Source organism: Onthophagus taurus, chromosome 2 (assembly GCF_036711975.1).
Source record: "Onthophagus taurus isolate NC chromosome 2, IU_Otau_3.0, whole genome shotgun sequence".
Taxonomy (NCBI): Eukaryota; Metazoa; Arthropoda; class Insecta; order Coleoptera; family Scarabaeidae; genus Onthophagus; species Onthophagus taurus.
Window position 1 is genome coordinate 1,955,691 of NC_091967.1, and position 23,733 is coordinate 1,979,423.

Here is a 23,733-nt window from a genome sequence, read left to right on the forward strand (position 1 = left end):
TTCTGCCCAAATATTTTGCTTACTGAACTGTTCTGTGAGTGCTGTTAATAAACTTTCCTTTCGTTCTACCAACTTTTCAAATTGCGTTGATATAGATTTGTTACAACTTTTTTTAATAACAGGTCTCCTACGGCTCGACCATTCTATAAAAGTAAGTATAATAAGCATCAAGTAACACCGTAGTGCATAACTCTGCATAATCAGACTTACTTCTCAACTCATTTTCATTTTGACATTGTTTTTGCGTAATAACTTCCGAAGGAATTACTTCTATGATTGGGGTAATCTCTACTTCTGATATAGTGTTTGGAGGAATATTTTGTGTTTCCAAAGAAGAAGAAGTGTTATCCTGGAAATTACTTTGAAGTTGTAATGCCGGATGTTTTTCGGTTTGTAGCATTGCAACTTCAAATTCATTCCAGTGGCACATAACGTCTTCTTCTGTGACGTCCTTTGTTACATTTGTCTGTAAGTTCTTTTTCACTTTCGGTGGATGGAACTGGTTCTTTCATTGGCTTTCCACCACCCGTGCCTTTTAAGTAATTTTTGTGCGCAGAATAATTTTTATTTCCTTTTTTTATCCCATCATATTTCATTCGCAGTTGTTTTGTAGTTCTTGGCTAAAGCCATGAATTCAGATTATTTTATATTTGTTTTATTTCAACGTTTTTACTTACTATTCCAATACTACAACAATTAAATTTTGCAGAAATTTTACCCCAACATTCATCTTTTTGTTTCCATGTTACAGCGTCGGTTCTCTTATTTTCTATTATATTTTTATATTTGTTTGCCAAATCAATCAGCAAGTTTTTTTCTGCTTTAGTAAAATTGGAGTAAAATTAATAGGTAAACCCTTAACCAGTACTTCAATCTGGTGGGTATCCAAATGTCATATTTATTTAAAAGATAACCCTAAACTACGGGTGGATAAACGATTCGTCGACGTTATCTATTAGATACAATTTTAACCGACAGATAAATCGACTTAACTAGATATTGATAAACCAGCCCTAAGAGCAAGATGGGGAGACAACGTGATTGGAGACGCTCAGATTTTCGGTATGAAAAGCTGGAGGAGCTCGATTTCTAATCGAAATAGATGTACCTCATGAAAAAATATCAGCCGTACCAAAAATGTAGTGAATAGAAATTAAGGTGATAAGCTTAATTTGATATGTCATTGTATTAAATTGCTTTTCTGTGTGGATCACAAATTACTCTAAAATCATTATGTATTTCGTAACAGTTAAATTGTTATTTTGTTACTGACAAAAAAAATTAAAACAAATTTTTTTGACCATCTCAAAATGTGGGGTAGGTCGATAGGATATCGCAGGAAACGTTGAGATTGCGCAATGGTAAATCGTGTTTTATCAACGGGGCGGGTGCACCTGACCGAAAACATTTCTTGAAGCGAATCCTCTTCGCGCCTTTCGAAAGAACCTGGTGAAACCCACTCAGGATTTCTCTCGACGGTGAAAATATGGGTGAAATCCTGCGACTTCCGCCGTCATCGTCGACGTTTCGATCTGCCGCTGCGGCCCCGCTCTAGAAACGCAAACTCGAAGGTGAGTCGTCGTTTTCGTCTCGAACAGAACAAACAGATTTATCTATAGCTCGGCACGAGATTACAGGTGCGAAGAATAAGTTAGAAAACGCCGCACCGTTTTGCGAAATCGCACAAGGCCGCGAGAGTGAAATATGAAACAGTCGAACGGCGACGATCGCCCGGTTTAAGCGGTCAATTGTTTCTCCGCGATTATTAATACGATTCGTTTTTGTTTAAAAAGTTTTTGTGGATCTATAAAATTTTTGATTATCTGTGAGATTCGATTTTTTTTTGTTGGATATTGGGAAGTGTTACAGTAGGTACGTAAGATAATTTTTTATGGTTCAGATAATCCCGGTTATTGATCTACGGCCGTCTCTGTCCGTTATTGGAGAGCTCTCTTTCTCGTTGAAACCCACGTGGGGCGCCATACGTCACGCCTGCGTGTGTTGCGGCATCTTGTTACTTCATTGCACAGTATTTTCGTAATAGGAGACTCTTGGTTTCTAAACGAAGCATAAATTGTAAATTTTACATGTGGTAAAAAAATCATTAAAATTAATTGAAATAAGTCTGTTATATAAAACGATATATGAGTAGAATTGGAACATCAAGAATTAAATAAACAATGTTATTTTTATTGCTTACCGCACAAAATTTATTGTATACAAGCAGCTACAAAGAGTTTGAAGCAAAAAAAGTAAATCTTTATTACTATAATCCAATTGCAAACAATCGTCATGATTTACGTTTTTACTACAACCGCAATATTTTGTTGTATTGCACCAACTTAAAATTCGGTTGCTTATCAACTATTTGCTCTTAGTATAAAAGTATTAACAATTCAACAATTTATTAAGCATGTAAAAGAAAACGTGTGTAAATTACTGTCTATAATTAACAATTGTTCTATTGTATTTAATTATATACCCACACATTAATCGTATCATAAAAGTTATCTTGATATATTTGATTAAAAAAACGACTTAACTAACGTAACTATAACATTTTAAAAAACTTTCACTCCTTTTACTTTACTCAACGGCTTTTAGCACGGATGTATGCAAAATTCAAATCGGTAAAGAATTTGTGCGTTGGATTTCTTAGACGATACTCCTTTACTTCATATACATTGTACGGGGTCTAGCACTATCATGATCAAGAGTCTTCTATTGAAATAATTAATCTGCCAAAAGACTTAAACAACAAAGCATTAAAATTAAAATCATCAGATTTGATTTTGGCAAGTGATGCTCTACCTCAAATCACAGTCTAATGTACTGATGCCCGGTTGCACCGTTTACATAGTTGAGCATAACTTAGTTAAGCAGTTCTTATAGTTAAGAAGAACTTAAATTTTATGTCGTAAGTTTTATATCGGTTATTTGGCAACAACGCCATAAAATTTAGTTATTTTTATAAATTTTAGTAATTTTTTAGGGTTTTTCGTGTTGTCAAGTTAATGTCAGTTGAAAACTAGATAGGTTAAGTAATGAAAAATAGTTATTTTTATAATAAATTGTTTTATGAATCATTAAAGTAGTTATTTATTAAATTATCTCTTAAATAATGTATCCCATTATTGCCGATATTATTCATCTCCACACGGCCAGCCTCAATTTGAACATTTAAATCTGCTTCATTAATGTCATCTGGCAAAACAGCAACATTTTCTTCGGCCATAACTGTTCTGGTAATATTTTGTAGAACTGCCGTTGCTACAATAACCTCCATCACAGTGGAAATTTTCAAACGTAGGCCATATGCAAGGACAGGAAATCGACGTTTCCAATTTCCAAAGAACCGTTCCACTGTATTTCGGGTTCTTATATGAGCTTCATTATACAGTTCTTCTGGTCTTGTTCTACACTCTGCCAATGGAGTTAGAAAATACTCTCGCAGAGGATATCCGCTGTCGCCTAAAAGAACCTTATCATTAATCATTTGTAATCAAATAGTAATATGTACTATTTTACGTTAAGTATCAGTAACATCATACCTAATAATATGCCATTTTGGAAATCTCCGTTTTCTAACCGTGCTCTAATCCGACTATTATTAAATATAGTTGAATCGTGAACAGATCCTTGCCACAATATCCATGGCTTCCAAATTTGCATTTATAATAACTTGTACATTAAAAGAAAAGTAGCCTTTTCGGTTCCTGTACATTTCTGCATCTTCGCCACCAGGAGACTGAATTTTTATGTGCGTGCAATCAATGGCACCTATAATCCTGGGAAATGCAGCTATTCCATAAAACTGGTTTTGTACTGCTAGAATTTCTTCGGTATTACTTGGCATTTTTATATATTGCGGTCTCAGCATAGCAATTGCACGCGATACCCGCGATATAATTCTACTAGCTGTTGAAGTATGCATCCCGGTAAAATCAGCTACAATAGTTAAATGGCTAGCAGAAGCGTAAAATCTAAGGGTTGTTAGCAACTGGTTCATTGGAGACACACAGTTGTTTCTGTACAAAACAAGTAGTATTAAAATAATCTAAATTCAGCCTATAAAAGTATAATTTAAAATAATGTATACTACTTACTTATTAGACGGAAATTCTGTAATTTCTTCGTAGAACATACAAACAACTTTGTTTTGTTAGACGAAATCTTTTAAAAAAATTATATTCGTCCATTTCGTGGAAATAATTGGATATTGTGTATATTAATTTTGGAAAACCAAAATCAATTATTTCCAAAACATCTAAATCGTCGTCGAAAATTTGCAGATCTATTATTTTATTTTATTACTTTTTTAACGTATAGGTTATGTGCACTGGATTTCAAATACTTATATTTGAGAACATCTTATTGATTTTGAGAACGGGTTACTTGACGGTGCAACGCAAATTCACTACTTAAGCATTACTTAGCCTTTAAGCAATGCTTATGTATTACGGTGCAAACGCGCATGAGTGATTTACCAACTATGAATCTACTTGAAGAAAACTACTACAGAACCACAACATTGCTTTGAGTGGATCAAAAATTTCTTTTCAAAAAAGTTCTTCGAAAAACCTTGACCATGAAGGTCCAAAAGTGGAGATTCGTCAATTGACCTTCACTTCTATTTGCCGATTGACTAGGTTATTCAATGTTAAGGTTACTTACTCTATGTAATCTTGAAGTTCCAGAAGTTTCTTTAGTTTCATTTCCACCTACGTCTTCCTCATTTCTTTCGTACATAATTTGTGGCTCTCACGTTATGGTATTTAAAAATGAGTTTTCCATGTATTCTTAATGTCTTCCAGATCGCAGATTTGTTTGATTTATTAACTTTAATTTGAAGTACTTGGTCTTGTACATATTTTTTCTGCTTTGCGACGCTTCTCAAATCCAAATACAATGCTTTCTGAAAAAACGTTTTAACAGCTTTTTTAACAGCAAATTTCTGGTTGTGATGACGTCAAAGTCTGGTACGAATAAGAAAAGAACTAATTTTTTCTTCAAAGAATTTTCAAAAGATCCGAAACAATTGCTCATTACTATAGGTGATAATTTAAAACAATAATTGGTCTAAATTGTGTGAAAGTGACATTTTAATTTCATTTTTATCTAATTACACGAATCGAAAAGAAAACGGAATGAACGTATCGATCGATTGATAAATGTAAAATTGTAAAGTGGTCGAATTGTTGAGCCTGAGAAAAGTAGTTTTTTGGAAAACGACAGGCACAGTCCTGTAATTGTTTTCTCCCTGTTCCCATGCCGGTCCGTTGGGAAAAAACGAACTGACTGAAGGGGCACCAGCGCCTGTTGAATCCCACGGTATGATACCCCCGGTAGTCCAACCGTCATCGCGCTAAAGGGGACCCATGCGGATAACGAATACATAATACATACACATAGATAGACCACATTTATGTAGATTGAGTATACAGGAATTCGACCTCGATCTAATACGGTACTCATGTTAACCAATTTTACTTCCTCCTTTTCCCAACGACATCTATTATAATTTGTTTCATTTTAAATTTCTTTTTAAATTAAACGTTAAACAAGCTTAATTTAATTATAAATGTAATTAAAAAATTAAGACGTGATTTTTATTCATTGTAAAGAGCGGAGAAAGCTTAGCAGCTCATAAAACCAAGATGGTCGTGCTCCAGGGAAGTGGGAAGCTGAAGTGTAAAATATTGCTAAGTTTTAATACCTTCTGGCGCATCGCGCATTAGTTTTGTTCCAGATTTTAATTTACCTGTTAAACATTATATAATAATCGATTCACATCTTCCATTCTGTCGGCCGAAACGACTTGACTCGCCAAAAGAGAATTCGATGACATGGTAACACTCAGTATTTGTAGACCATCTTCTTCTTTTGTTGCTTCATTTTTACACATAGTACCTAAAAAGATTGTCAAGACTGGTGTCCTTGTGGCGACCACCATCAGTTAAGTAGCAGAAGAAGATATCTACAAAACCGCTATCACAGAATGCCATTTCGGTTAAAAAATGCAGCTCAAATATTTCAATGGTTTATTAACGAAGTAACTTCCGGTTTAAACTTCATTTTTGTCTACTTGGATGATATTCTAATTGCCAGTAAAGAGAAAAGTGAACACTTAATTAATTCACCTTCGATAACTTTTTGAAAGATTACATAATTTTAGAATCAACATTAAATCGTCTAAGGGCCGGTAGTACAATATACCGATAAATCTACCTGATAACTATCCGGCCGTTAAACTTATCGGGAGGATAAAGATATTCGCTGTTGTACAAACTGTTTGTGTCGGTAGGGTTGCTATCGGCGAAATAAGAATCGGTTGGTAGTATTTTTTTCCTATTTCTAGTAATTTGTGCCATAGGTTGGTAACGCTAATGTCTTTCTTTGAAATATGAACTGACACAACGTACGTATAGGATGTTATAGGTTAACCTATGCTATAACCATGGAAAGTTTTTATTTAAAATCCTTGGAAACCATATATATCTGGGGGATAACTGTCTTATCGGCACCGATGAGTACGCAATAAGCTATCCTGCCGATAATGTCGCCAGAAAAACTATCCGTACATTGTAATACAGTACAAACTAACTTATCGGCCAGATAACGCTATCGGGAACTTTATCGGTATATTGTACAACCGGCCCTTAATGTGTTTTTGGAGTAAGTTCAATAGATTTTAAACCAACTAAATCAAAAATTGAAGCAATAAATAACTTTAAAAATCTTAAAGAACTCCATAAATTTCTTGGAATGATCAATTTCTATCACAGATTTGTTCCCATTTTTTCTGAAATTCTTAGACCCTTACATTCTCTTTGCAAAAATAATAACGTAATCACGTCGGTGGAGTTATACGCTTCATCAATCTGAAAAAAGTCATGAAAGTACCAAAATAATAACGAGATAATTGAGAAAGTTTTTGAGATATAAAAATTCAAAACTTGTTTGAAAATTAATTTAGAAAGTAGTTGTCGCACAATTATACAACATACTCAGAGTAAATACTTCGTATACGATAAAAGCTGAAAAAAAATCGATATTTAATAACGACATTCTTGTGTATATGAGTAGGCAGAAAGAAGCACCTATCGATCTGTCCCATACGACTGAAGGAATGCAGCCGAAGTCGATGGTCAAGAACTAGAAGTTCAGACCAGTAGTTGCTAACCAAAAAAATATAAATAAAGAAAAATACCTATAGTCTTCTCCTTCTTCGGAACTGGTTATTGCCAGAAAACCAAAAAGCGTGAAGATTTTTTCAAATTATTATTATTTAATTTTTATCATTTTATTTTATTTTAATTTTTTTTGTACAATAGAGTTATTTTTATTATAGATATTATTCAAGATATTGAATGAATTAATGATTAATTCATATTTTGTTGTCTTGTTTGAATAAAATATGAAAAAAATTGTAATCATTCTCTCACGGCTAAAACGTGTCAACGGGCTGGGACATGAACGCGACATTCTTGCCAACCTAAAAATATCATCGCCTACGTTCGCTGGAGTTACCTGTCTACCTGGTCATCTATATTTTCACGTTGCTTAGTATCCCAGAGGACTTGGAGGGGGTCCTAACCGTCAAGGCATCGCTATGTTAGTAGTGGTTTAACGTCCGGTATTCAACGGTCGCGAGGTTAATCGGAAATTCGCGTTCAAAAAATCGTAAATCGTCAAAATTCCGTTATTGCGCGTTTTAAAGCGTCAGTTTTCGCTTTCGTCCGCTTTTCAATTGTTACTATTTAAGTGCCTCCGATTATGTTTTGTTTTTAGTTTTTTTTTTCTATATTAAGTACAAGGTCGTCAAGTTAAAGACGAGAATTATCCGCAGGAGTGCTTATTCCGTGATTCTTCGAATACTTCTTGTCGTTTATATTGGGTTTATGCATCGTTGTAGCGAATTATGTATTAAAAAATAAATTGGATTTTGTTAATTTTTTGGAAATAAAAGGCGAAAAGAAAGTTGAAGAGTTCGTTTGTGAGTTGTTCTTTGGTGTTGCGTGCGGGTCGTAAACGCGTTGGTCTGCTGTATAACACCATCGAGCATCTGCTTGTTGAGGATTACAACATCTGCTCGTGCTCCAGTCTTTCTACCTCCGCGGAGAAAGAATAAAAGAGGCAGCACGTAGTCACCGGAAAGGAGGCGGCGAAGAAGAAACAATGGGAAATCATCCGTCTAATCATCAGCCTTTGGAGAGGGGCGTATCGAAATTCGGTGATGTTCATACGGTACGAGCTCGTATCTAGATAAATAATCTAATCTATATCGATAAGATTAAAATTTGAGTTCAAATTTCTTTGAGTTTCACAAAAACCCAGAAACAGACTTTCTATTTTTTCCTGAGTCATCGTTTTTTACATAAAAACTTCTTCTCTTCATATCCATTCAATTATGAGTCATAAGTCCCATAACATACCATGCACTCAACCACCAAAACGGAAAACCACAATCGCCACTTTTCCGATCAATCTTTAGATAGTAAAATTGAAATATTTTTTTATTAAATTATTTCAAAAGAAACAATAACTCTCATCGTGATATTGTCCCTATAAAGTTGACGTCATTTCCGTTTAAAAAGCAATTCACCGTGTACAAAGGACATCGAGTCATTCCATCCTTTTTCCAACACAAAAAACCGTTGAACTCTTAACGAGAAATAAGGTTATTTCAACTTGGGCAATTAAACGTAATAGAATGATAAAACAATTGGATAGAGGAACCCGCAATTGTTACGTTAATAAACTAAAGATAAACGCGATATCAAACAATTTCGAATACTAACGAGAGGCGTGCGCAGAACTGTTTAAACCACACTACGATGAATTTTAAGTTGGTCGAGCGTCCTTCACGCGCGAACACCGAACAATTTGAATTTATAGCTAAATATAGAGGAGGTCAACTAACTTTGTATCTACTTAAATTTTTATATACCCTTTAATTTATTCTTTTTTTAATCATTTCCATTTCATTTTTGATTGTAGAGGAGAAGTTTACGCTCTCCTAGGAAAATGGACAGACTTCGAAGATCGTTTAGGGATTCTTTTAGAAGGCGTAAAGAGCGGATGCCCGAAAGTTCAAAACCACATCAATGGCAAGCTGATGAATCCGCCGTTCGTTCCGGAACTTGTACATTTGGTGTAAAATATCTTGGATGCGTTGAAGTATTCGAATCCAGGGGTATGCAAGTTTGCGAGGAGGCACTTAAAGTTTTAAGGGTAGGTATAATTATGTTCGTCCTTACAACAAAAACTCCTACCTGAACAAACAGGTAGTTCCATAATTGTATTCCGTTTATAAGTACCGTTTCGTGCTAGTCATGGGATATTTTCAACTCCATGAATAACTTTTCTTTGAATTAATTTACGTCAAGAACAATTGTAATGTGTTTTCATTATGTACTAAAGTAAGGAGAAAAAGAGAGGATGTTGTTATATCATGTGTAATAAGTTATTATAAAGATAATTATTGTTTATAGGAATAATTATTTTATTTTTTGTTGTAAATTTAGTTGTACTTTGATATATCAATTCATACATAAATTGTTAATGTATCAGATTATTTCATTTTTATAAGGGCGATTTATTAGCTCACCATCAAACTTTGACATGTGATAGCTAATTCAATTACAAAAAAAAATGTTAATGAACATATTATATCCCATTTCAATTATTTAAAGTTTTAATTTTTAAAAAGCCTAGTACATTGTTGTTAAATATTCCTCCCCAAACGTTAATGCTGAAACGTTGTCGAAATTTCGTTGGTCTAATCGCATGTGGATTTTGTAATGCCCAGATATGTTCATTATGATAATTATTTATACCATCTCGTGTAAAACATGATGCATCTGTCTAGAGAATATTTGAAATGAAGACATTATTTAGGGCATGTTGCTGCAATAACCATTCACAAAATGCTAACCGTTGCTGATTATCACCTGGCTGTGGAGCTTGAACATGCGTCTGTGAAGTTAGCACCTCATTTTTTTAAAACTTCAAATTTCTCTTGAGTTCCCATTGCACCCCATTGAGTTCTATAGTTCTCTACCATTTTTATTAAAAGTTCCGCAAAAATAGACAAAAACATCGATATCGACTTTTTGGGGTGCTAAGTTCACAAAATTTGCAATAACTATTAAACGAATGCACGTATCTAAAAACTTTATTAAAATATCTTTTAGAACTCGTGAGGTGCTATTCAGAACTCCTGCCAGAACTCCCGGAACTTTTCAAAATTTTCACCCCTCCGGGACATTTACGAAATCTCAATGTGAACACTTCAAATCGCGCACTTTTCTTAAATATTAGTTTTACGGCTTCGAGCCTTAATCATTTTCGTTAGAACTCGTGAGGTGCTACCTAGAACTCCTATCAGAACTCCCGGAACTCTTCAAAATTTTCACCCTTCCGGGACATTTACGAAATCTCAATGTGAACACTTGAAATTGGCACAGTTTCTTAAATATTAGTTTTACGGCTTCGGGCCTTAATCATTTTTGTTAGAACTCGTGAGGTGCTACCCAGAACTCCTATTTCTTAAATGTTAATGTTTAGATTGTCAATGTTAGATGAAAATAAACCGAAACATTTAAGAAATAGGAGTTCTGGGTAGCACCTCACGAGTTCTAACGAAAATGATTAAGGCCCGAAGCCGTAAAACTAATATTTAAGAAACTGTGCGCAATTTCAAGTGTTCACATTGAGATTTCGTAAATGTCCCGGAGGGGTGAAAATTTTGAAAAGTTCCGGGAGTTCTGGCAGGAGTTCTGAATAGCACCTCATGAGTTCTAAAAGATATTTTAATAAAGTTTTTAGATACGTGCATTCGTTTAATAGTTATTGCAAATTTTGTGATCTCGTTTTGTGAACTTAGCACCCCAAAAAGTCGATATCGATGTTTTTGCCTATTTTTGAGGAACTTTTAATAAAAATGGTAGAGAACTATAGAACTCAATGGGGTGCAATGGAAGCTCAAGAGAAATTTGAAGTTTTAAAAAAATGAGGTGCTAACTTCACAGACGTCTTGAACATTCTGTTTACGATACGGATGAAGGACTTCGCGGTTCAATACGCGCCATGCAAAATTTTGATTTACATGTGTGTTGTGTGCTATTAATTACAACTTCTTCGTCTTCTACATTAACTACATCCGGTCGAATAGCTAAAAACTGAATAATATGGCAAATGACGCTGTGGAAATTTTTCTTGATATTTTCGTACTGATTGTCGAGCATTTCCACTGCAAAAACCATACACGAAAATTATATCAGCATACTCTTCAGTGCTATAAGCGTACATTTTGAGTATCTTCTTGTATATAATAATTAAACCTTACAGCAAACTGACATGACAACTTTGTTTTTGTTGAATGTTTGATTTTACTGACTATTAATAAATTCGCTGCAGAAAACTTTAGTGTTATAATTTCGTAAATAATTGAAATAGGACATATTAAAACAGCAAAAGTAAAGTAATAACCTTTTGTGCTTTTAGTTGAAATATGTTTCTCATTATGTTCATTAGCATTTTTTTTTTGGTAATTGGATCATATGTCAAAGTTTGATGGTGAGCTAATAAATCACCCTGTATAATGTTAATTACTGAGCCTCGGCCGCAAGGGACCTCAGCTTAATTACTCCAAATATCTGCAACTCCACTGAATACAGTCAAGGCCGCTCGCGGCCGAGGCGAATAATGACGTCATCGATATTTTTTTCAAATAGCAAGTCAAATAGACTCTTTTCTGAATCTAGTATAGTCAATATTAATATTGGTTACATAAGAAAATTTTCGAGAAAAATTATGTTAAAGTTTCATGATTTTCCATTCATTTAAGACAGCAAAATAGCAGTAGCTATGCGTAACCATGGCAACCAACTGTTTCAGATATCAAAAATTAATCATTGTCTTAATAGAAATATCTAAAATAACTGGTTGCCATGGTTACGCATGGCTACTGCTATTTTTCTACCTCAAATGAATGAAAAATCATGAAACTTTAAGGCAATTTTTCTCAAAACTTTTTTTATGCAACTAGTATTAATTTTGGCTGTGCTAAATTCAGAAAAAAATCCTCTTTCATATTCAGCAATAAAAATGGGGGATTACTATTTGAAAAAAAATAGCGATGACGTCATAACTAGCTTAAAAATAGCTTAAAAATTTAAATCCTCAGACCCGTCTCAGCGATTTTTCTATAAACCGTTTTTAATTGTTTTGACGAATTTATCCGTTACTTCCGGGAAGCACTGTATATATGTATAACACCAGACACTGCCAGTTACTGCAGTAATTATTCCAAAAAGTAGACTTAACTCTAACCTTATAGGTGTGAATTTTTCCAAAAAAACCACTGTTTGAGAACGATGAAAGATATTTATTTAATTTTTAAATCGGTGCTACGTTACGTTTCGACCAATAAGTTGGTCTTCTTCAGGCACGTCGTCTTAGGATGTGTGACTGTCACACATCGAACACGTTACAGTGAAGTCAAAAAGAATTTCAAGACCTGTTCTGCAAATTGTATTCCGGTCGTCATCTTGCAAAATACTGATTTTCAAGCATTAATAATTAATAAACACACATTGACATATACAGGGTGTTCCGTTAAGCGTACGGAGCGGCTGTATCTCAACAACGGTAAGGCCTAGAGGTTTGGGAAAAAAGTCCTTATAAGTAAAGTGGGCAAGAGAAATAGCTGGAAATTAGTTTGAAGTTCGTAATTCGACCGCTAGGGGACGTAACTGCCATAGAGAAACATAAAATTCCTGCTATCTCAGAAATTTGGACGATGAGCTATAACGTTGACAACATCATTTAGTAGCTTGGATAATACCGCATCGCTTTTGTTTTGCGATATTTCTCATATCTGTCATAATAAGGGAGGGGGAAGCCAATGCGTTTTCAAATGTTTACATTTTAATATCTCCTGGACCATTCAACCGATTTGAATATTTTTGGTCTTGTTTGAAAGAGCATTTCATGCTCTTTTAAAAGATATTTTCAGTAAGACCGCTTGGTTTAAAACAAATAAGCTAGAGGGCGTTATCTGCAGCGGTTACATATTTTTGTGATTTTTGAAAAAAAGTTAAATGGAACGGTACTTTTTACTTCACAGACCGTTAATCACCATAAAATTTGCTAAATATTAGTGAAAACCGCATCTCGATATCTCCATCCATTCTCGAATTATAAAAGAAAATGTTAAAAATTCGTATATCTTAATCGGATCAAGTTACCTTAGGAAACAAATAAGAGAGAACAAACATTTTACTATCTAGAACCTTCCTTCACACTTTATCCAAACTTAGAACTGCTTCAAAACTACTTTTTGAAGCGTGTTGAAAAGCCAACGGATCAATGAAATATCAACAATGATAATAAAACAAAATAAACCAAAACACTTAGAATAACTTAAATTTTTGGCAAAAATAACTCACTAATGTGCGAAATGCCTTCCATAAACCTCGATGCATTTATTTAATCTAGTTTCGACGAAAAAAAAGCGCTGCTTAAGTCTCGGCCCTGGACACGTTTCTACTGGTATTTAATGTTTTGTCATATTTTCCCTGGTTATTGGTTTTTCTTGAAAAGTCAGGTCGTTTAGTCTACCCAATAGATAAAGGGGTGAAAGCAATGTGGGTTTTGCTCGAACCAAGAATGCATATTATGCAAGTTTACATCAGCTTGTGGACAGATGCTTCATGCATCCATAGCATTTGTGATAAAAGGTTTGGATTTGCCCAAATCATATTTAAAAGTCAATGGTAATAGTTCAGTCTGTTATCATAATCGGTATCTGTTAAGGCATGATGTAAAACAACGCGGTGGAGATATTATTCTCTTGAGAAGTCTTGTGGACAATTGTTTTCGGAGTTCCCAGATTATGTGGGATCACATTGCTCACCAATGTGATTTACGAATACATAGAGATGTCTGAATGGGCTACACGTTGCCAGTTTTCCGTAATCGCTAAGTCAATCTTAAAAACACGTCTAGAGAAAAATGTCTTTCTTTGTTGTAATTGCATTGCACATTTTTGCCATGCAGTTGCATCGTATTCGAAACATTGAAAATAAATCATCATACGCTCTATCATACGCTGCTGCGTTAGTAAATGACATATTTACAGTTACCATGGTTATGTGATTTGTTTTTCTCGATGAGGTAACTGGATCCGATTGATGGCACTCGAGTTTTTAACATTTTCTTCTATAACTCGAGAACGGGTGGCGATATCGAGATGCGGTTTTCACTAAAATTTTGCAAATTTTAAGGTGACTAAGGGTCTGTAAAGTAAATAGTATCGTTCCATTTAACTTTTCTTCAAAAATCACAAAAATATGTAATCGCTGCAAATAACGTCCTCTAGCTCATTTGTTTTAAGGCAGACGGCCTTACTGAAAATATCTTTAAAAAGAGCATAAAATGCTCTTTCAAACAACACCGAAAACATTCAAATCGGTTGAATGGTCTAGGAGATATTAAAATGTAAACATATGAAAACGCATTGGCCTCCCCCTCCCTTATTATGACAGATATGAGAAATATCGCTAAACAAAAGTGATGCGGTATTATCCAAGCTATTAAATGATGTTGTCAAAATTATAGCTCATCGTCTAAGTTTCTGAGATAGCGGGAACTTTATGTTTCTCAATGGCAGTTACGCCCCCTAGCGGTCGAATTACGAACTTCAAACTAATTTCCAGCTATTTCTCTTGCCCACTTTACTTATAAGGATTTTTTTCCCAAACCTCTAGGCCTTACCGTTGTTGAGATACAGCCGCTCCGTACGCTTAACGGGACACCCTGTATGTATATATAGTTAAAAAAGAGAATCCGACCCTCATGTAAATCTTTAAACTCTAACTTCAAATTATGTACGTCTAAATAACGAATTATCTCCATTGCCTTTGCGATGTTAAATTTATATAGATCAAATCCTCCATTTGCTACATCCTAAGACGACGTGCCTGAAGAAGACCAACTTATTGGTCAAAACGTAACGTAGCACCGATTTAAAAATTCTCAAACAGTGGTTTTTTTGGAAAAATTCACACCTATAATTATACATATACGATGAATATGGAGTCAACATTAGCTAAATTAACTCTAACCCACTAATACTAGGTTTGCACCTCTACAATCAGTTTCTAGTCCCAATACGAAGGTTGCCGTATTCATTATTTTACAAAAAAAAAAACAAAAATCTTCTTAAGAAGTATTTGAAAAGAACAATATTTGGAGTCGTCAATTCTGGATTAATAAAAAATTTAAATGTATCTACCTATTATTACTATGTTACTTTTTTCTTTAACGTATTTAAGAAATTAATTACTAATAATAATTACTTTACTGACCACGGCGTAATTGTTCAAAAGTCTACAACATCATCTTATAAAGCCAAGGCCGCTGGCGGTCGAGGCGCCACAATATAATGTGCAGTTCCAGGATGGTATAATGTTAAATACTGAGCTTCAGTCGCAAGCGACCTCGGCTTAATTAGTCAAAAGATTTACTTCACTAGGATTAGCACTAGATTTAGTTCTATGTTTCTAAGTGTTAGTTCTAGTTTTAGCTCAATAAAAATATACAACAACTTAGCAACTTGCTAACACTAGCACTATCATTATAGGCCTACTGTTAGTTCTAGTTTGAGTTCTCAATGAAAATATACAATCTAACGTTGACTAACAACTAAAATTAGAACTAACACTGCATTCGGGTTTAGCCTTAATGGACGTACAATCTTTATATTTATATTTTCTATTTCTTTTAGGGATCTCGTCGTCGACCAATAAGAGCTGTACTACATGTAAGCGGAGATGGTTTAAGAGTAGTCGAGGAAGAAACAAAAGGTTTAATAGTAGATCAAACGATTGAAAAAGTTTCATTTTGCGCACCGGATCGTAACCACGAAAGGGGTTTCAGTTACATTTGCAGAGATGGTACAACAAGACGATGGATGTGTCATGGATTTCTGGCAATGAGAGAATCGGGCGAACGATTGAGTCACGCGGTCGGCTGTGCCTTCGCGGTTTGTTTGGAGAAGAAGCAGAAACGCGATAAGGAATGCGGGGTCACGATGACGTTTGACGCGAAAAATTCCACCTTCACAAGAAGCGGATCGTTTCGACAACAAGGTTTAACCGAACGATTGGAGAGAGCCGTTGATGTAAACGCGCCGAAAGCGGCCCCGGTGAATCCTTTTGCTATTGAAAGACCGCACGCGACGCCTAGTATGTTACAAAGACAGGGGAGTTTTCGTGGGTTGGGAACTTTGGGGCAGAGTTCGCCGTTTAAACGGCAGATGTCGTTACGTGTTAACGATTTGCCGAGTAATGCTGAAAGATTAAATTCTTATAAAAGTGCTGCGAATGGATCGAAACCGGTATCTCCAATTCCTGAAACGGATACTGTAGCTGCTTTATGTCAACAGCTTTCGCAAGGTTTAAGCCAATTGACGCACAGTGGATCTGATGACTTCAATTTTAATAGTCAATCTTCGATAAACCAAAACGTCTCTTTGTCTATAACTAATAACACAACGAGTCAATCAATTACAAGCACTCCAACCTGCGCAGCGAACAATATAGCACCGGTTACGTTAAATTTTAGTGCTAATTCAAATCAGTCCGTTATTTCGTTCAGGAATTCTTCAGCAAATGAATCGAGTACTAGCGAAAGTTTACCAAAACCCGATCAGTGGTTGGGTAAAATCGTTAATTCAACATCGCCATCGACCAGAATGATGGATGGTGTGAGTAGAAGAAGCATGATGGCTGTACATTCGAGAGCGATGTCTTTAGATTCCGCAGAATCATTCCCAAAGGATCAACCGGATCCTTTCGATGCTGAGTGGGCCGCAATTGCCGCTAGACAAAACACAAATAACACAAATCCTTTCTTGACCAGCCCCGCTGCACCTCAAGCGTTTCAAGTACAACTGTAGCATCGAGGAAAATTATTTTATTAAAACAAGAATGATATTTATAAAAGGGAATTGATTCCCAATGAAATTATTGATTACTAAAATAAGAATAAAATGAAATATAGCATTTATTTAGATGGGGATACAGTTTGACATTTCCTAAATATTTGAATTATAACTAAGTCATTCCAAATGATAATTGAGTTAGGAAATAAACTGTAGAATTGAGTAAATTTGAACTAAAATTAGAACTAACAGTACTCAGTTCATAAAAATTTCTCAGTTCTAGGTCTACTGTTAGTTCTAATTGCAAGTGTTAGTAAATTTGATTCAAAAATAATTAATTTTTTTACAATAAACCTATCGCCCTAATAAATTGATAAAAACTTCGTATTTGTATTGAAAATTGCCTGGACTAAACGGTGCAATTATTGTTTCATGTAAATATCTTAATTCTTGATTTTACTTACATTGCCTCTAATAAGTAGTATTGTCGCGTAAGAATTGTACTTAATGCTGAAAATAGGCGATAAAAATATTGGAAGAAGTATTAAGAAGGATAATAATATATTGAAAGATATATTTTGTATTTATTTCATTTTACTTGTATTAATTTCCGTTTTATTAAGTTTCGTCGAAATAAGAATACATTTAACATCAAGACATATCAATAACATAATGAATTGACTGAAACTGTAAATTAATTGCATTTTGAACTTCGATAAACTAGAGTAAATTTTTACACTTAGCTTTCCGTCCAAAACAACAAAAAAAAAAAGATTTTTGGAAATTTTTTAATTTATACACTTTTCTCAGAATGAAATAATTTTTACGCAACATTTCTTGTCTTTTGGGTTAGGATCGTTATTAGTTTTAATTTAAATTGTGTATACATTGATGTACTTAACTTTTTTTTTCTATTGTTATTATTGTAAATATATATATATAGAATTAATTCAGAAGTAAAGATCTATTCGATACCATTTGTAGTATATGCAATAACTTAAAACGTAGAGGTAACGATAAAATTTGTTGCAACAAGCGGAGTGAAGATGGGGACGAATCCTGGTATCTGTGATATGTTAAAACACTGAATAGTGTTGAATAAAAAAAGAAGAAATAAATATTGGTTTAAGCTAAAATAATAGACGACTCGATAATTGTTTAAATGTTAAAAACAGCAGTCGCTTGTTATATTCGTCTAGCCTTAGAAAGCGTAATTTTAAAATGTACAGTGCAGAGGTAGTACTTAAGCGAAATACCCTATACTGTATATAACGCCCAATAACATTTTTAAATAACTTATGGATGTTTCCTGGTTGTCCCTAATATTACTATTATTAAAAAATTAAAAGTATATATCGTTACTGTATTGTTAGTATGTATGCTGATGATACATTATTGGGTACTTAATAAATGTATCTCAATCTATATATGTATTTTTTTTTATTTTTAAAGCTGTTCACCATATAGATATGTAAACCAATTAAGCTCTATTTACGCCAACGTCAGATTTTAATATCTAAGCGCGGTACGGGGCTTTACATGAAAATGTTTCACCAAATCACATTTCCTGCTTCTGTTTATTCAATATTCGATAACTCGATAAGGCCGTTTCTAGTCGTTTCGGAATAAAGAAGGATATCCTCACGAACGTTTTCAGTAATTCTATATTGCGATTATAATTGGACCGCGTATGCATCACTTGACTAAGCGACAATTGAACAATGTTGAGGAAAACGGGATTTTCGTTTTCATCTCTCTAAAAATATGATTTCTCAGAATAGACAGGCTCAAACTATTGAAAATTGTTTAGTGCCTATCTATTGTTATCACAGAACATTGATGACAACCATCATAAGCACAGAATCCGTTTGGTCAGTCGTTTTACGATTATACAGCGTGTTTTTGTAAGTCGTGGCATAAATTTAATTACAAATACTAGAGCCAAAATGATGTTTCATGTAAAAATTTTTGAAGAAAATTATCTAGAGTTTGATGTATTTTTCAACTGGTTTCTATTTTATATAGAATTTAAGTCTAACTAGTTTCGGCCCTTGGCCATCTTCAGACTCTACAAACAGATTAACATCCTTCATCCCATTTTACAAACTAGTTTCGTTTTTTGTTAGAAAAGATCACATATCAAAGTCGAAATCAGATTATTAGTTACTAATTTACAAAATTAAAGTTTAAAAAATTGTAAAATGAAATGAAGGACGACTATTAAGGCTTAAAAATTGACGATTTTTTTTAATCAATGTGAAACGACCCAAAAAAAAACGTTAAAAATAAAAAGAAAGTGCTGAAAAATGACACACTAGATTAACTTCAGTTATAAAATTTTCTATTATATGATAACTAACTTCAGGTTTAAAATATTAACCTCAATTTTAACATATTTGTAATCTTCATTAAAAATCCTTTAAAATGAGTACAAACACGCCATATTTATCTTCAATATTAATGAAGTTATGGTCAACTTCCGGTTAAGAATGTCAACGTCAATTTTGACATATTTGCAATCGTCGTGAAAAGTCCTTTAAAATGAGTCCAAACATGATACGTTTAATTCCAATATTACTCGAGATATAAGCAAGTTCCGATTTGAAATGTCAACGTCATTTTGACATATTCTTAATTTTTATAAAATGTCTTAATATTTGTCACAAAAACAAAAATATAATAAAAAAAAACAAAAATTAAGGTTGGTATTAACATTTTAAAGGTTTTTTAATGAAGATGACAAATATGTCAAAATTGACGTTGACGTTTCACACCGGAAGTGATTGTATTTGCATTAATGTTAAAGTTAAATATGTCGAGTTTGGACTCATTTTAAAGGATTTTTTATGAAGTTGACAAATATGCCAAATTAAAAGTTGAAAGCTCTAACTTTTTGGTTTTTTGAGATAAATACGTCAAGTTTGGACTCACTTTAAAGGTTACAAAAAAACGTTAAAAATAAAAAGAAAGTGCTGAAAAGTGACTAACATTAGATTAACTTCAGTTATAAAACTTCTATTATATGATAACTACCTTCAGGTTTAAAATATCAACCTCAATTTTAACATATTTGTAATCTTCATTAAAAATCCTTTAAAATGAATACAAACACGCCATATTTATCTTCAATAATAATGAAGTTATGGTCAACTTCCGGTTAAAAATGTCAACGTCAATTTTGACATATTTGTAATCGTCGTGAAAAGTCCTTTAAAATGAGTCCAAACATGATACGTTTAATTCCAATATTACTCGAGATATAAGCAACTTCCGATTTGAAATGTCAACGTCATTTTGACATATTCTTAATTTTTGTAAAATGTCTTAATTAACAAAAACAAAAATATAATACAAAAAAATAAAAAATTAAGGTTGGTATTGATATTTAAAAATTAAATTGCTATCTTCATTGTTGCTAACTTCGGGTTTAATGTTTTTTTATTCTAACTTTTTTGTTTTTTGAGATAAGTGCGTCATGTTTGGACTCATTTTAAAGGTTTTTTAATGAAGATGACAAATATGTTAAAATTGACGTTGACGTTTCACACCGGAAGTGATTGTATTTGCATTAATATTAAAGTTAAATATGTCGAGTTTGGACTCATTTTAAAGGATTTTTTATGAAATTGACAAATATGTCAAAATTAAAAGTTGAAAAAGTTAGAGCTTTTTGTTTTTTTGAGATAAATACGTCAAGTTTGGACTCACTTTAAAGGTTATTTTATAAAGATTACGAATATAATAATAAAATTAAAATTGACATAAAGACATATATTTCTTGGTGTATTGAAGTGTCGTATCTAAGTCGATTCTTAGGCGTATGATGCAAATCGAACTTGAAATCGTATAACGTGATTGGCGCTTAAAACAAATGGTATTTTAAACATAAACAAACAATAAACATAAACTTTTTTTCTAAGTTTTCATAAAATGTCGCTTAATCAAGTGATGTATAACGCGGTCCAATTAATATTAATGTTATAATGAACATTAATAGTTTTGCTAGGAAACTGCACTGTATATATTTGTTATTATAAAGCTTGCCAAGAGATGGCGCAATTCAAGAGAACTATGTTAAAAACAGATTGTTTCAAGAATATTATGATAGATGTCCGAGTTATTGCTGTATTGTGTTGTAGCGAAGAACATTTACGCATTTTTGCAGAAGATCTGAGACGAAGAAAATTTATATGACGAATGGAAAAAATGTAAATGCAATAAAACTGTTTGTATTTTTAGATGGATTTTTTTTTATTTTCAGCTCTACCGGTTTCGATCAATACATTTAATCATCTTCAGGAGCAACGTCAGTAAAAATATTTTTAAAAAACATATTAGTTAGTTAATTAAGCTGTTATTCTCTCAATCTTGATTATTTAACTCTTCTCTTCCTTGTTACCCAGTTATTAAATCAGAAATATCCAATAAGGCTACCATGCAACAATATGTGTTTCTTTGTTGCATTGCTGTGTTGCATTTACATTAAAATTGAGATGGAAAGAAATAACCAAATAATTATGAATGGAAAAAAGCCATAATATACCAAAAATAAGCCATAATAACCACGTCCTGCAGTTCCAGATATCTCTTATGTCCACATTTCGTACTCTGTCGCAGATTGTAATGCTTGTTATACTTTTTAAGGTTCTTATTTCTGATGTTCTCATTATGGCTTTTGTGTAGGACAGGTCGGACACAAGTCTTGTATGTTCGGATTTTGCTTTCTATACCTACGTATTTATTCCACCATGTTATATCTTTTGGACAGCTTGATATTCTCGCAACGTCTTTACATCCGTCTTTTAGTGTGGAAAATATTGATTTAAACAGGACATATTCGAAAAAGTACTAGTTATTATAAAACCTCGACTTTAAAAAGCCATCAAATATGCTTAAGTCAAAACACCTACGTTACCGGATACCGAAAATTCTAAAATATATGCAAAACCCCAAAACATTATTTTGTCGTTTCGGACCGTTTCGAAGCGCGCGCGGTACGCCGTGAAGCGGAAGCTGTCTCGAATTTAAATTCGCATCCGATAAATTTCAAGTTTTAATGGGCTGCACCCTAATGTAATCCGGGCCGAAATTGAGCGCTTTACAAATATAAAATCCCTCGTCGAATAACTGAAATCCTCCCTCGGTACGACCGATCCGTGAGGCCTGCTTTTTTTTACCGGCGATTCCGCCAGTTGATTCGGTTCGCCGGAATCGAACCCATATTGGTTCGCATATTTTCGCTAATGCTGCGTTTGCCTCTGTGTCGCGTTAATTTGCTCGTATTAACAGTTTTATTTGTTACGGTCAATACTATTGTTGCGGATAAATTCCAAAATGAAACGACAACCTAAATCTTTTTTTTTTTTTATTTGTTTAACCACGTAAACGTAATTTCCTTAAACTAAAACTAGAACTAACACTAGAAACTTTCGGGTTTTGCCGTGCGTCTTTTAATAAAAGGTTTGACGTTTCGGATGCCATGTTGCAACCTTCTTCAGAAACTGGTTCGAAGTGACGAGATCAAAAATCGGTTAACGCTAATTACAAGCTAATTAATAACTAATTGCGTCGCGTCCGGTGTGAGGCGGGAAGAGGTCTTCGTGTTCACCACCATCTTCCATGTTCTGCTAAGTTCCCAGCCATCCTCTCTGTTAACGTTATTTTTATGTCGGTGGATCTCTATGGCTTCTCTTGTCAGTCTTTGGTAGTATTTGTTGTCCCTAGCCAGCACCTTTGTTTGTTCGAAGTCTATTCGGTGCCCCTCTGCATGGCAATGTTCCGCAACCGCCGACTTCTGGATCTTCTTCAGCCTTACATCCCTCTCATGCTCCTTGATGCGGCACTCGACGTTGCGTCCAGTTTGGCCAACATAAACCTTCCCACAACTACACGATAGTCGATAGACTCCCGCTCGTTTTAATGGAGTTAGTTTGTCCTTATCTATCGGGAGTGTGTTCCGAATTTTGCTGACCGTGCCGTACCGCACTACGATGTCGTTCTTCTTGAGATGCCTAGCAATTCGTTCCGTTACACCTGAAACATAGGGAAGACAGATAAATCCAAGTGGTTTTGTACTTACCGTGTCCTCTTTCTGCTTTCGCTGCTTGATGGCCTGGTTGATGTCCCTCGAAGTGTATCCATTCTTCTGCAGCACGCCTCGTAGAAAGTGTTGCTCCTTCTTCAAGTTCTCTCCTTCACATAGTCTCGCTGAAATAGTGTACGGATCACGGACCTCTTCTATTCGGGATAATAATGTGAACATGCCTATAAATACCTGTTGGTATGGGTCTTCTTTCGGTATACACCAAGTTCTATATCTCCATTTGTCGTCCTGGTGACCAATACATCTAGGAAAGGTAGTTTTTTTTCGTATGTCAGGGATTCTACACATTTTGTGGAATCGGTAAAAGGTGTAAAGCTGGAGGCTGGGGATATGTTGGTAAGTTTCGATGTGGAATCCCTTTTTACTAGGGTACCAGTTAAGGATGCTGTAGAGGGTCTTCGCCGAAAACTCATTCCGGAGGGTTTACCAGAATACGTGCCAGATCTGGTGGAGTATTGCTTATCGTCGACGTATTTCAGCTGGAAAGGAGAATTTTACGAGCAGTTCGAAGGGGCAGCCATGGGATCTCCACTATCGCCAGTTATAGCTAATTTCTACATGGAATTATTCGAAGAGGACGCTTTGAAGAAGAGCCAGTGGAAACCAAAACTATGGCTACGATATGTGGATGACACGTTTGTGATATGGCAACATGGTCAAAAACGGCTCCAAGAGTTCT

General features: G+C 34.2%; 1 protein-coding gene and 1 long non-coding RNA gene across 5 annotated transcripts; one reads left to right on the forward strand and one right to left on the reverse strand.

The window, feature by feature from the left end:
* Positions 1-1,398: 1,398 nt before the first annotated feature.
* LOC111417902 (NUMB endocytic adaptor protein) lies at positions 1,399-18,376 on the forward strand. 3 transcript variants are annotated; one of them, XM_023050308.2, is made up of 3 exons: positions 1,399-1,571; positions 9,001-9,234; positions 15,794-18,376. In XM_023050308.2, the coding sequence occupies exons 2-3, from the start codon at positions 9,028-9,030 to the stop codon at positions 16,964-16,966; spliced, it is 1,380 nt and encodes a 459-aa protein (XP_022906076.1). In that variant the 5' UTR covers positions 1,399-1,571; positions 9,001-9,027; the 3' UTR covers positions 16,967-18,376. The 3 variants fall into 3 exon arrangements, with proteins under 3 accessions (XP_022906076.1, XP_022906077.1, XP_022906075.1); XM_023050309.2 differs by lacking the exon at positions 1,399-1,571 and adding an exon at positions 1,781-1,872; XM_023050307.2 differs by lacking the exon at positions 1,399-1,571 and adding an exon at positions 8,161-8,247.
* LOC139432786 (uncharacterized) lies at positions 3,180-7,590 on the reverse strand. Of its 2 annotated transcripts, XR_011642458.1 has the most exons (3): positions 4,107-7,590; positions 3,552-4,028; positions 3,180-3,471 (listed from the first exon to the last, which is right to left on the reverse strand). It is a non-coding gene; the product is annotated as an uncharacterized lncRNA (long non-coding RNA). The 2 variants fall into 2 exon arrangements; XR_011642457.1 differs by having other exon boundaries at positions 3,552-7,590.
* Positions 18,377-23,733: the final 5,357 nt, after the last annotated feature.